Source organism: Nyctibius grandis, chromosome Z (assembly GCF_013368605.1).
Source record: "Nyctibius grandis isolate bNycGra1 chromosome Z, bNycGra1.pri, whole genome shotgun sequence".
Taxonomy (NCBI): domain Eukaryota; kingdom Metazoa; phylum Chordata; class Aves; order Nyctibiiformes; family Nyctibiidae; genus Nyctibius; species Nyctibius grandis.
Window position 1 is genome coordinate 78,107,741 of NC_090695.1, and position 13,426 is coordinate 78,121,166.

Sequence of the window (13,426 nt, forward strand, 5' to 3'; positions counted from 1 at the left end):
CAATGACTTTCTTTATAATTTGTCTGTAAAGCTCTTATTAATCCATCTTTGCATTATTTCATCAAGTGCACCAGAAAACCACTCCTATTACTTTTGTCTAAAATACATTAGAAGTCCACTGCAATGTTACGTATTGCTTCACAATCCTCCCCAAATCAATTAAACCATCACTAAAAGATGACGTAACAAGAGCAAAATAACCAGAATAGCCAATGATAGATAGCACAGCTCACAGTAATGATTACAAAATGTTAATTGTGCAAAGAACATGACACACATAACGAACGATACTAGAGACCAGACATCAGCGAGCACCTGGCTGTTCAAGCTGTGGTGGCTGAACTCGATGGCACTTCTGTGTCCTTTTCCTTTTCTTCATTTTTTCAGATGACTTCTGATTCAAACTTTGGATCATAAAATATTCCAGCTAAAACACAAAATGTATTTTTAAAAAACCCTAGTTACTTAAGAACAACTTAGACATCAAAATAAGGAGAACAAGGGGGTGCTGCGTGCAGGACAGAGGCTACTGCCGCTATGAAGTGTCATCCAGGAGAGTCCCAACACTCCTTCACCAGGAGAAGGTACCATGTTTAGGTGGAATTAGACTATTTATTGAAATGATGGTGGTTAATTCTCTTGTATTTAACATTCCCAGAAATGACAGGCACAAAGATGGTAGTTTACAGACTCGTAGATGCTAATTACAGAATTACAGAGAATAAGACTTTATAGATAATGATCAGGTGCAAGTGATGGAAATAACAAAACCATATACGAGCTCTTCAGCTTGCAACTAACCACCGCCCGCCATCGTGCAATGCTACCGCGTCCTCTAAAAAAAGTCACGTTGCAGGGTGGTCTTTGTGGGCAAGGCTTGTTTCCCTGGGACAGACTACAAGCATTACCACTGCAATAAAGATGTACCTGAGGAGAAATGATCCATTTTACAGCAAAGAAGAGGCACAAAGGGTGGTTCAGTTAGAGTTAATGTATGTCTTAAACACTTTTTCGCACCCAAGGTACTACCATAGCACATATAGTGCTTTCTAAAGACTAGAAAAATACTCTGGCTGGACCAGATGTTGCGTGTATTCCTCATTTTTAATTGGGAATGAGGGAATCTAATAAAAATTGCCTAACTGTTGTGCAAGATATTCCAAGTTACTATCAAATCCCATGGAAACACACTGTACTTACACACCAGGGACAACAGCAGCGTAGACCATATGAAATTACTATGCTAAAAGAAGTGTATGTTTTATACTTAGTGCCATGGTCTAGTTGACATGGTGATGTCAGGGCAAGGTTGGACTTGATGATCCCAGAGGTCTCTTCCAACCTGACTGATTATGTGATTCTGTGGTTCTGTGCTCAAGCCCAAATGCCACTGGAAAAATAACCAAAGGTTCAAGAAAAGGCTGAGCTTAAAACACCTCATAAAACTGCAAACAACAATATCAGTGTGAGATAATTTTGCGGAGAAGACAAATAAATCTGAAAGATTGTATTTAGAAATTGCTCAGTGGGCTTCCCTGTCTTCAGGAGAGGGGAAAAATAACAAGGTCATTAGAGTTGGGATATTTTAACAAGCTTCTGAGCTTCTGCCTTGTTCAGCTTCACTGCAGCTGACCCCAGGCTCTGCTCAGGATTGCAAACCGTGTCACGACGGCGAACTGAGTGACTGCAAGAATATGCTAAAAAATCAGGGAATTCAACAATCTTACCTGTCTTACTTTACAAATAGAACAGCTGTGAGAGTTTGAGCAATTAAAATTAAAAATATCAGAATATTATGCAATAATTCAGCTCGGAAGGGACGTACAGAGGTCACCCACTCAGGGCACCTGCTCAAAACAAGACCCATCTCCAAAGTGGGATGGGGTTGTCGAGTGTTAAGCTGGGCTTTCATTATCCCATCCCAGCAAGACAAAAGGACAGGAACAGGGGTGGGAAATTCTTGCAGTGTATACTGTGACTTTCCTAAAGCTTCCTAGAAGATAGTTAAAGCCAGAGCAACCGCGGTACTGCCAATTTGCCTAGAATCATAGAACCATAGAATCATAGCATCACAGAATGGTTTGGATTGGAAGGGACCTTAAAGATCACCTAGTTCCAACCCCCCTGCCACAGGCAGGGACACCTTCCACTAGACCAGGTTGCTCAAAGCCCCATCCAACCTGGCCTTGAACACTGCCAGTGACAGGGCATCCACAGCTGCTCTGGGCAGCCTGGGCCAGTGTCTCACCACCCCCACAGGAAAGAATTTCCTCCTGATATCTAACCTAAATCTAGCATTGGCGGGAGATCGCCCTCGGTGGGAGGGCTCGTTGTGTACTTCCACTCGGTTTCCGCATCCCTAACCCCAGTCATGCACCTCCCATGTGTGCCACCCTGCTTTCAGCCCACGGGTTTCTCACTCACCACTCCTCCAAAGTACTTCTGTATGTAGAAGTCATTAAGAGTGTGCAATTCGAGGTAAGTGGCTCCTAGCTCCTTGGCAAGCTGAACTCCCTCGGAGGTGGTGACACAGCTCCTCCTGTCCGAAGTGCACAGCGGGCAGGTGCAAGGCACTCCTGGGGTAAAAAGTCATGCAAAAAAAGCCATTTTTGTCAAATAATCCAGAATATTTCGCTTCCTAAATATTGGTAAAGATGTATTATTTAGAAAAAAAACTAAAAGGGAAATGGAAACAGTAATTTTATAGTAAGAAACCTGTAAGTACTGCAAAAAAAAGAAATTTCTTATTAATCAGTTCAAAATAGCTGCTATACAAACCTCAGCTTACATTTCGTTAGCATTAATTGACATTCAGTTTTGCTGTGGAGGAAACATCAAGCAAGACTTCCAGAAGTGAGGTTTGGCTTAGGGCCTCAGCATCCTTATATGCACAGGTGCTCTATTAGCCTGCAGGTGTTACCATTCATTAATGTCACCCTTAAACTTGTTTAATTATTGTGGCCTATCCATGCAGGAAGCATGCACAGTAACGGAAGGGGAAAATTTCCACTGCAATCCCAGCTGTTACAAGCATGTACATACTGCAGAAGATGATTTCATTACACATATTTTACACAATTTTTTTTTTAAGCTAAAATAGGTATTTTTAAAGATTATGCCAGTTAACTGATGAAAATCTGTTAGCCCCCCTGGCGCAACTTCACTTAATGCCAGTAAAACTGGCTGGCCATGGACGTGCTTTCAAATGTGCCATGCACGTTCTTCATTCATTTCCTCTGCTCAGACCTATGGAAAACATCTAATAACAAGCTTTTCTTTTTATTTCTTTTGGCAGCACCATTTGCTACTACAGAGGATTAAGATCTTAGTAATTTGTATGAGCAAACTGCTGTGTTCACACATACCTCCTAGAAACAAAAGGGCTCTGTGTGTGCACAGCAGTCTGCTCCAGCAGGTCCCAAAGCGAAACCGCAGCTGAAGAGCCTGACTTCTCCCACGGTCACATTATTTAGGGAGGAAGACAGAATAAAAAAGGGGAAAAGAAAAATGACAGTAGTGGAGTCACTCAGATTGGTGCTATCCTGTGCTTAAATAAAAACTGGAAGAAAAGGCATCGGGAAGACAAACATTAGTCTAGTAAGACCTTGCCTTTAGAATGGCACATTCATTACCCCTGTATAAATCAGAGCATAAAAACATTTGATCATTATCAGTGAATTACTAAAGGAAAGAAAATAAAGATTTAACTGTTATAGAGTTCTTTAACAGTCCTTTCTCAATCACTGGGCAAAAAGATACACAACTAGACCCTGGCAAAACTGAGCATTATGTGCACAGAAGACACACTTCACATAGCTTAATATTTCTTTGTACATTATAAATTAAATGTCTACATCTACATCCATCATGTCGCTTACTCATAGCAGGAGGGATGCTCAGAAACACTTGTTTTAGTCAAACTCATAAAGTAAAAGACAACTCGTTGGCTCAAGTTTTGCATTCATTGCTTTAGGAAAAACAAAAAAAAAGTGAAAATCATGTCCCATGACTAAAAAGACCATATGAAAATCAACAAAAGCACAATGCAAAATGTTTGGAAATACGGAATAAAGTTTGTATGTTTGTTCTACTGATATTTGAGGTACTATTTCTGAACTTTATTTCCCTGATGTACACAGAGAGGAGTTACTACATGTCTACCCAAACCACAAACATGCTCTCACCAGCATTGCCCTCGTCGGCTGCTGGACACTTGCAAGTCCACTCGGTCCTTCCACAGTCATGCCACTTGGATTTTTGTGTTGATTAGTCAGCAACAACAACAACTTTGTGCTAGCTAAATACTCAGTGTAAAATCGATCTGCATCGTTGTCATAGCAGACTACTGATCAGCCGGGACAGGGTGTTGTGTGAACACGTAAGTGATACCATAGCTATACCACCGCTACTCTGCCATGACACGTCATCTCTGTTGACACAGCAGCATGTGGCACTTTGTGGTACCCAAACGGCCAGTGCGTCCGTTCATCCGATGACACCATAGAGAATTTTGAGGCTTTTCTCACCCTCTCTCCAGTGGTTGCAAGCTGACGGGCTTACTTTTAATCTCATCTCATAACCTGAGACATGACCAGAGAGAACTCAACCATAGGGTTCAATCTCACGCACTCTGCTTAATCCAAAGCACTAGATCTAGTCCCCATGTGTGATGATTCCACAAGAAGAGTCGTTGCAGAGGTCAAAGCAGGATAGGATGCCTTTCATTGCCAGGGTTAATTAAGCATAATGTTATTGCCAATACACCAGTCTACAGAGCTGTAATACATGCACTTATTACTGTCATCCTGACAGACTAATTGTTTCTGTTAGCGACTTGGAAAAACAACCAGCTTCGACTGAAATTACAGCATATCTAACTTCCAAGTGAGATTTTAACTATTGCTATAGGAGACTGGATACATACCGTTTTTTCTTGCACCAATAGCAGAAATTATTACTGGAACTGAACAGTGGTTTAATGCTTTTTTTATCATTGGGACATAACTATCCTTTAGTTCTTGAAATGAAGTCTTGTCATTGACGGAATATTTAATCACAATAATATCAGCTCCTCCAATGAGACTGCGAGAGGTGTACCAGTCACTGTCAAATATATCCTAAACAGAAGAAACACTGATCAAGAATTTCCTGTCTGTAAATGGAAAGGTGAACTATTCAACATTCTTAAAGCAAAACCTTACAAAAGTCTTGTTAACTGACAACTTAATCTCTTATTTGAAGACGTGCAACAAAGAGCAGAATTCATGCTTCGTAATTTCCTGTCTGGAGAACAAGTTGTTCATTACAATAAACAATAAATATCTTTTATTGATTCAGGAATTTTTTCAGGAAGGAGAAAAAAATAGGGTTTATCTAGGAATACGCTTTGCAGGAAGAAACTTTACTGGCTTAATTACTTAACTTTCAAACGCATTTATTAAGGAAACAAAAGCTGCTTCAGTGGTAGAGGTTTGCAGCAAGTCATACAAAACCATTATTCATCGCAGCATTTCAGGGCGTGGGTTCACAGAACTATGCTATTTACTTCTGAACCTTTAAACACAAATTTCATCAGTTGGGTGTGATTTTTATCTACTTCAACATAGCTTCCGTGTAGTAACAAGTGTTAACGTGTTCAGGATAAGGACTTTAATCACATTACTAAACTTTCTTTTTTGTCTTAACATTCAATTTGTCATTGTTCTGTGCTATAAGTGTAAGATTTACACTCTAAAATGATTTTATATCCCCTTATTTTACCAATGTGCTGTATCCACATGTAATATAGAGTTATTAATTGTGTATTTGTCATGAGAACTGTAATTTCACAGTTTCTGCTTATAAATACCAGTGAAAGCCAGGGCTTTGCACATACGCTCAATTGAAAACTCTTGACAGAAATCTGGAACTGATCCAGAGAACTGAAAATCAACTCAAAAACCTAAAATACTACGACCTCTTGGAACAGCGAAACCTTATTTTGGCCTTTCAGTACTTAAATGGGGCTGATAAGAAAGATGGAGAAAGACTTTTTACCAGGGCCTGTAGTGACAGGACAAGGGGCAACAGTTCGAAACTGAAAAAGGGCAGATGTAGGTTGGATACAAGGAGGAAATTCCTTACAGTGAGAGTGGTGAGACACTGGCAGAGGTTGCCCAGAAAACTTCTGGATGCCCCATCCCTGGAAACGTTCAAGGTCAGGTTGGAGGGGGCTCTGAGGAAGCTGGTCTAATGAAAGATGTCCCTGCCCATGGCAGGGTGTTGGACCAGATGGTCTTTAAAAGTCCCTTCCAACTCAAACCATCCTGTGATTCTGTGATTCTATAACAGTCCTGTACAGCATGAGATAAAGCTAGAAGAACTTGTGATCTTGACCAAGAAAAATGGAAATTAGCAATGATGAAATAAAGATGATGTAGAAAAGAGAAGTAAATGAGCACAGAAGAAGTGACGAAAGGGCAGGACCCATAGTCTGGGTTGGGTGCGTCATTGTGATTTTTTAAGAACAGGTCACAGAAACAAGAACATTACAGACGGGAACCAGAGAAATATATAAAAGATTATTAGTATCAACAAGTGGCTTGCAGTGTCAATGTAATTATTTTTGGTCACTTCAAATGAGTCATTGTTTCAAATCTGTGGTGAGGTAGCTGCAATACTCTCTACTACAAGAGGTAGCGCAAACTTGACAGAAATGCATCAGTCGGCAAATATTTGCCTAGACTGTCATTGCACATCATACCCGATTTAGGTCTTGTCTTTACAAATAATTGAGTCAGGAAATGAACTTAAAGTATAACAGGTATTCCCATTAATTTCTTTAATCGATGTTCTTGTTCTGTAATAAGAAAGCCATAGACAATTAACAAATTATCAAGAATAGCTATCCTATGATTCACCATGTTGGCAAGAGCTTTAAGAGCACTGCTGTTGGTATTTTTTTTTTCAGTCAACTCAGTTAGAGACTATTATAATCGCAGACTAAGGAAAATCTCCACCAGCATTTAAGAGAATCATTTAGGCTGTGGTAACAATATAAAGTTAACACATAAACGCAAGTTTAGCACCTGTAGAAGTAAGACTACCTGCTACAGCGCTTTGAGACAGCCAGCTAGATGGGCATTTGCACAACCTGATCATATAGCCAGGCAAAATTTGAGAATTTTCAAGGGACAGCTTTAATATGTTTTAGCTGATGAATATCTCAACAGAGAATTTTTGGTAGAGTTGTCTACATTTAACACAACAAAGGTTTAGGAGAAAAATACAATACAAACCAAAAAATAATATAGACTATTTAGTTGTTCTACACTGGCAGACAGAAATCATGCCTGTTCCTTTGCAATTTCCTTCTAGCTGCCTGTCTTCATGCTCAGCCCTGGTTTGCACATGCCCATCTCTATGAGCTCGGTGATAGCCAGAAGTATCACCAGCAAGGTCTAGAGCACAGGTGCATAAATACACAAGAACCCTGCCACAGCTTTAATAATAAAGAATGTTTATGGCAATTTCTTACAGAATGTAATTTGTATTTTTCACATGTGGTGATATGCTCATATATGGTTTGTAGCTCCATCCATCTTACAACGGAGCTAAATATCCAGTGCATTATGGCACCATTTCGTGCTACAAAACAGAAAGATTTTGTGAAGATTTCTAAGTTTTTGGTAAATATGAACACAGCCATGCCAAAGGAAAGAACCAACTCTGATTCTTGTGCTTAGCTTCAGTGTAAATCTAGTCTTGACCTATGGCAGAGGACAGGGCTCCTAGATCCCAAAGTGCACTGGCTGCGGCTCCATCCTGATGCCAGCCCCCACCAGCAGCAGAGGACAGGACACCAGGTATGCGATACACACCCAGAGATGCACTCTGCTTTGGCCCCAGCCTTCACCCTGGCTCTCCAAGGAGAGCATCATCCAGTAAAACACCAGCCTGGAATACCCTTCGTGCCCCAACCTCAACCAGCAGCAGCTCTAATGATCTTCTTATTGATGAGAATCTCACAGAGTATGTCCAAGTAGACTTGTGTTTGTCTGCATGTCCATGCTTACGCACGTATCACAACAGTAGCTTACGAGGTCAGTATCATACAGCAAAAAAACATACAGAAGTTTTTTTTCTAATGAATATAATACTAATTAGAAAAGTTGTGGTATTTTGGAAAACAAAACAATGACAAAAAGAAAACATGGCCATTACCCCATATGGTTCCCCTACCCTTTCTGTACTTAGACCAACTTGCCATTTCCATCTCTGCAGGTGTGGGGAAATCTAGCTAAATCCTTTTGGAAAACAGCTGCATGAGTGCCTGAATATACCTCTTTGTTTAACTTTTGGGGGAAAGAAATCCTACGGAGGCGTGGTGCAGGCTGTAAGAGCAAGCTTCCCAGGTGTGCGTGGCTGCACGTTGCAGCAGGTTTGTGGAGGTCTGTGCTCCCATCACTGCCCTGTGCCACCACTGTGTGTCTCTCTTAATCCTATCAAGGAGGATTTTACCAAAGTTTATGAAGTTCTGGTGGGGATGGACCCCCCTCTCCCGGAGTAAGAGCCAGCCCTGGGTACATCAAGGGGTGAAACACGCAGAATGCACCAACCAACGTCTCACAACACCCGATTTCTGTTACTGTTGTGCAGTTTACCTATGTCCTGACATATTTGATTTAACACCCCTGAAAACCCATCCTAGAAGATGGATGGAATGTTTAAAAACACAGAGGAGAAAGACATGTTTCCAGAGGCCCTGTTGCGATTATTTTCATGCTGCATCATGCATGGCATATACTGCTCAGATTGCTGCACTGCACTGGGAAAATCCTCCACAAACGTGTCTGACAACGAAGGGTCATTTGCCCAAGGCATCACTGAGACAGGGCCTCTGGAGCCTCCTTCATTATCACTTTTAGGGAAGATTTTGTGCAAAAATGACAGAGGGAATTTCTTCAGATGAAGAACAACAGCTCAGCTTCCAGGCTCCATCTATGAAATTTATGTAGCAGCTACTCCTCATCACGCTTCCTGCTCTTGGCACCGTCCGTTTCCCAAGACAGCCATTGACAAAAGGGAAAAGTAACTGCATAGCTAAGGTTATTATAATATAACCTTATTAATTATAATTATACTCCTGTCGCTATTCCTCTCAGGACTCATTAGAAAAAAGCTGCATTCTTTCCTTTCATGTCTCCATTATACACATCTCATAATATATTCTTCCCATTAGTAAATCATGCTTCTCAAGCATTAATGTTGAAAATAAAGCCTTCAGAGGCAATGAAGACCCGATTTTCCTCCAAAATCACATGACCCCTCAAGAGGACAATACTTGCTTTGTTAAAAACAATTTATGAATGCCTTTATGGAACGGCAGTGAAATCCACTGTGGCCTTGCAATGCCCACACTCTCTAAAAGCTGCTAGTAAATGCCGCCGTGTTCACCTAGCGCAGCCCTTGATCTGGAGCAGCAGCGATAGCAAATGCTCTTTGGGGGCACAAGGGAGCCTGGCCACCCCCAAGAACCCTTCCCCTGGGACTTCCCCGAGATGCAGGGGGGCTGCACTGGGAATATTAGAAAGTACATCTCTCTCCAGGATTCATTTACAGACCCATTCTCCATTAACAGAGCCTTCTTTCCAGCGGTGCTTTTCACACCACAGACCAGAGCCTTTCCCATTTTTTCAAGGTTTCTCTGCAATTTCTGTTCTCTGCAATTTCTAATCAGTCAGGTCCACAGCAGAACAAATTTTGCAGCTGTACTCTCCATAACTTACTAGACCCCTGAACTTACTCAGCTAAGTAACATGCGGCACAGAAGGAAGTACCTTCTTCAAAAACCAAGGGAATTCAGACCACAACCCTGGAATGCCACTTTTGTTTTTCACTTGAGGCTTTCCAAAACAGCTTTAACTGGTTGAGCTGACCCAGAAACAAAATTAATGAAGGCTAGCATTGTCCTGTGTTGTCCTCTCATAAAATAATTTAATAATATTTGTAAAAAGCAAAAATAAAGAACACAGTAGGGAGAATAATTTCCTAGGATACGATCACTTGTTGTAAACTACCAGCATCAGACAGCCAAGCTTAAAAATGAGAAAGGATGGCATACTAAAAAATGAAAAGTTGCAAGATATGGTCTCGTACTGAAGCAGTAATATGACTGGATTACGAAAAGTAACAAATAAAATTTAAAAGTGTATCAGATTCCTTTCCCTTCAGACACGTTAAGGGTCAGGCAGCCTAGCCAGCACACAGAGCACAAGGATGCTGCTGCAGGGAAAAACCTAAATAACTACACCACGGATAATACCACGGAGATAAGAAAGCTCACAGGGTTCAAGGAGCTGCTACTGCTGGTGCAAAAAGAGGAGACAGAAAACCAAGAAGACAATCACGGAAAGAGATTGTTGAAAGGGAGAATTTGAAAAAAAATAATCCACAGAACACCTTTTCAAAATCGCAGTTAATATATTTGAGCACTAGTGAGTCCCACGAAGGTCTGCAGCTCTGTGCAAGCCTCTGAGCAGGCACTGGAAAGCCCCCAGAGCAGGTACGACACAGCACAGCATCCATCCCTCTGCACGTGCCTAACCCAGCACAAGGCACCCTCCAAACCCCAGCTGCTCTGTTTTCTCCCTTTGCAACATTTCTGCTACTAGGAACAGGATGACCTCAGTGATTCTCCAGAAACTCAGCAGTTTTTATAAACTAGGGGAAAACAAAAAATTTCTGGAGGTGTTGTTCCCTGGGGAAAGGAAAAAACAAACCAATGGATGGCTTGCAGAGGAAAACAATTAAAAAAGGACAGCAAGACCTCCCAGCCCAGGACCAAAACACTCTCATATCCTTATAGTACTGCTCCAAAAAAGAGAGCAAAGAACAAGAGAGGTAACACAGATATGAAGACACTCACAGTGAATTTTCATTCTGCCATTTCTTTTCCAGCATCATAACTAAATTAATCAAAATATGAATTACAGCTCCTATGCTATGCTTCATTCTGAAGCTGAGGAAGATTCACTTGCCATCAGATATTGCAAATTTTGTGCTTTTTAATGACCTTTTTACTTATACGTATGTAGAAGCGTTAAGAAAATTCAGTGTAAAGTGACTGAAGTTGCAAACTACACAGAGCCAATAAAATGGCAACTCAGTCCCCAAGACTGTCAAGTCTGATAGAGTGCTAAATAAAGCAAACTTTTCCAAAGCAAATCTTAAAATTCATCTTGCAAATTACTCCTTGTAAGTTACTGGCTCCCATACTGAGGTTTACCCCCCCAAAAATTAGAAATACTGGGGCATGCTAGTTCAACATGCTTTATGAGAGCACAACTTGAGCACGCATGAGCAACTGATCAGCTATTAAAATTCAGCGTGGATGTTAGCACACATATACATTTTCCCTAGTTCTTTATATCTCCTCTCATCCTGGGTCTGCATTTTATATCAAAATGTTCTCCAGCCACGCAAATCACAAGGATGTCAGCCCACTTGTGTATTTGTCCCCTGCATGTGGGAGATATCAGCATGCAGCTCTGCAGATGTAGTGCAGGACACAGAGGGCCATAGTGATATACCCAGCGATTGTCACACGCAGACCAACGTGGTTTTGGAAACACTGATATTTTGCCCCTAGATTTTGAAAAGTATGCTCCACCACTATCTCTAAAACCCCCTGTCATCTGCATTAATGATAACATCCTCCCCAAAGTAAGCACTTCCATCCTGCACCCTGCAACTGCCATGGGAAAGAAAGCTTCTCACAACATACTGCTGCTGTTTTGCATTGGCAAATACGGATTTATCCTTATAATTTTCTAAGGCAAGCAATATCAAAGAATATAGTACTTGCACAGGCAGTTAAAATATTTACGGAGCCACTGTGTGAAAACAGCAGTTCCATGGCAGGTTGGAAACACCGTTCCCCCATGTCTGTCTGTAGCATTTGATGGGCACTGCCTTGGGTAATCATGCCCAAGAAGCCTTGCTTTCTGTCTCTGCAGTTTGGCAGCCACCTGCAGCCACCTTCAGTCACCCTCAGCTTATAAAATACCGTGCTCTTACGGCACTGCTGCTGACATTTCACTGACCACATGCCCACCAGGACAATGCCAACATGGCAGCATTGACTGCATGGTCCAGACCTTTCATGTTTCTCCATCCCATCACTTCGGCAGCTGCTGGAAAACCTTGCTGCAGCACTTTCAGAGAGACATACAGTACCCAGTAAAATGCCCAATATCATAGTACCATCAGGAAGAGTTCAAACGAAGACATTGAGCTGTTGACTCCTCCTGCAGACTCAAAAAGTTGAGCGATGTCCTGGGCTGACAGGGGCACATGCAGCAGCAGACCAGAACGCTAGCAAACTCACCCTGTACCACAATCTATCTATCTCACAAAACAGTCCTCCCGTGCACTGGGGAGCTCTGCTTGGTAAACTTGCATCCACGCTGCTTTTCCAGGCTGATCGCTGAGGAGGACAAAGAGCGGGTGGTCACCTTTGAGTTTGGAGACTCACTGCTATGAACTTACTCAGTTGCCAGGTCTGTGTCTGGAACTGGCTTGCCTTAATCATACGAATTTAATCTAGATGAGATACAAATTTCAGGTAAAACACAAACCCATTTTTACGTTATGCTCAGATGACAGAAGTGGAAATAATGCAAGGCCCACCATACCAGCACCTCTATGTTTCACTAATGTGCAACAAGAATCTTTTTCCATGAAGAACATGACTTGAGGCAATGTCAGCCAACATTCTGAATTGTCCTGTAGCATTTCCCCAGGCTACCAGAGAAACAGTCCTGAAAGGACTGCCATGACATAGCAAACCTCAGGCATCCAGACTATGGAAAACATTTCTGTTCTGACTAACCCTAGCAAGGAAACAGCTTCTCTCAGAACAAATAACCTCCCGCAGAGTCCAGTCCAGCTATCTGAGATGTCTTCTACTAAGCGAAAAATGCCAATTGTTCCGCATCATTCCCAGCAATAAATCTCTTGCCTTCTTTAGCTGAGAAAAGAAAAAACAAGAGGCCTCAGAAATGTATTGCTCCAGGCAAGAACAAGTTAGCTTTTCAAGGGCAAAAATAGTGAGGTCTCCAGAACTGAAGAACCTTGTTTTGTAGAAGAGCAAATGCAAATAAAACAACATAAAACCCACATGAACAGCGTCTCCAGTCTAGGTCCTTTCTTTGTCCTTCTCCAACTATCCCTGCCTGCCTTCCCACCTCCCTTACTAGCTTGCAGTCTTCTGAAACACCCTTTGAAGTCCTACAGCCTTAATTTATATTCAGGAGCTTTTCCTCATTGCTGCGCTCCAATGGCTCCAGCAAACCACACGTGCAGGTCACATGAGGCTTCAAAGACGAGAAACAGGATCCCCCAGTCCATCTGCACCGGTGTCTGTAAGTGCAGCGGACAAAAAGCT

At 41.8% G+C, this 13,426-nt stretch overlaps 1 protein-coding gene across 1 annotated transcript in view; it reads right to left on the minus strand.

Moving 5' to 3' along the window:
• RHOBTB3 (Rho related BTB domain containing 3) overlaps positions 1-13,426 on the minus strand; it is a 28,063-nt gene that overhangs the window by 13,286 nt on the left and 1,351 nt on the right. Inside the window, exons 3-6 of the mRNA XM_068423848.1 lie at positions 4,925-5,117; positions 3,219-3,221; positions 2,425-2,576; positions 316-427 (exon numbers count right to left, since the gene is read on the minus strand). Of these exons, the coding sequence (XP_068279949.1) occupies positions 316-427; positions 2,425-2,576; positions 3,219-3,221; positions 4,925-5,117 (460 nt within the window). The remainder of the gene's footprint in view (positions 1-315; positions 428-2,424; positions 2,577-3,218; positions 3,222-4,924; positions 5,118-13,426) is intronic.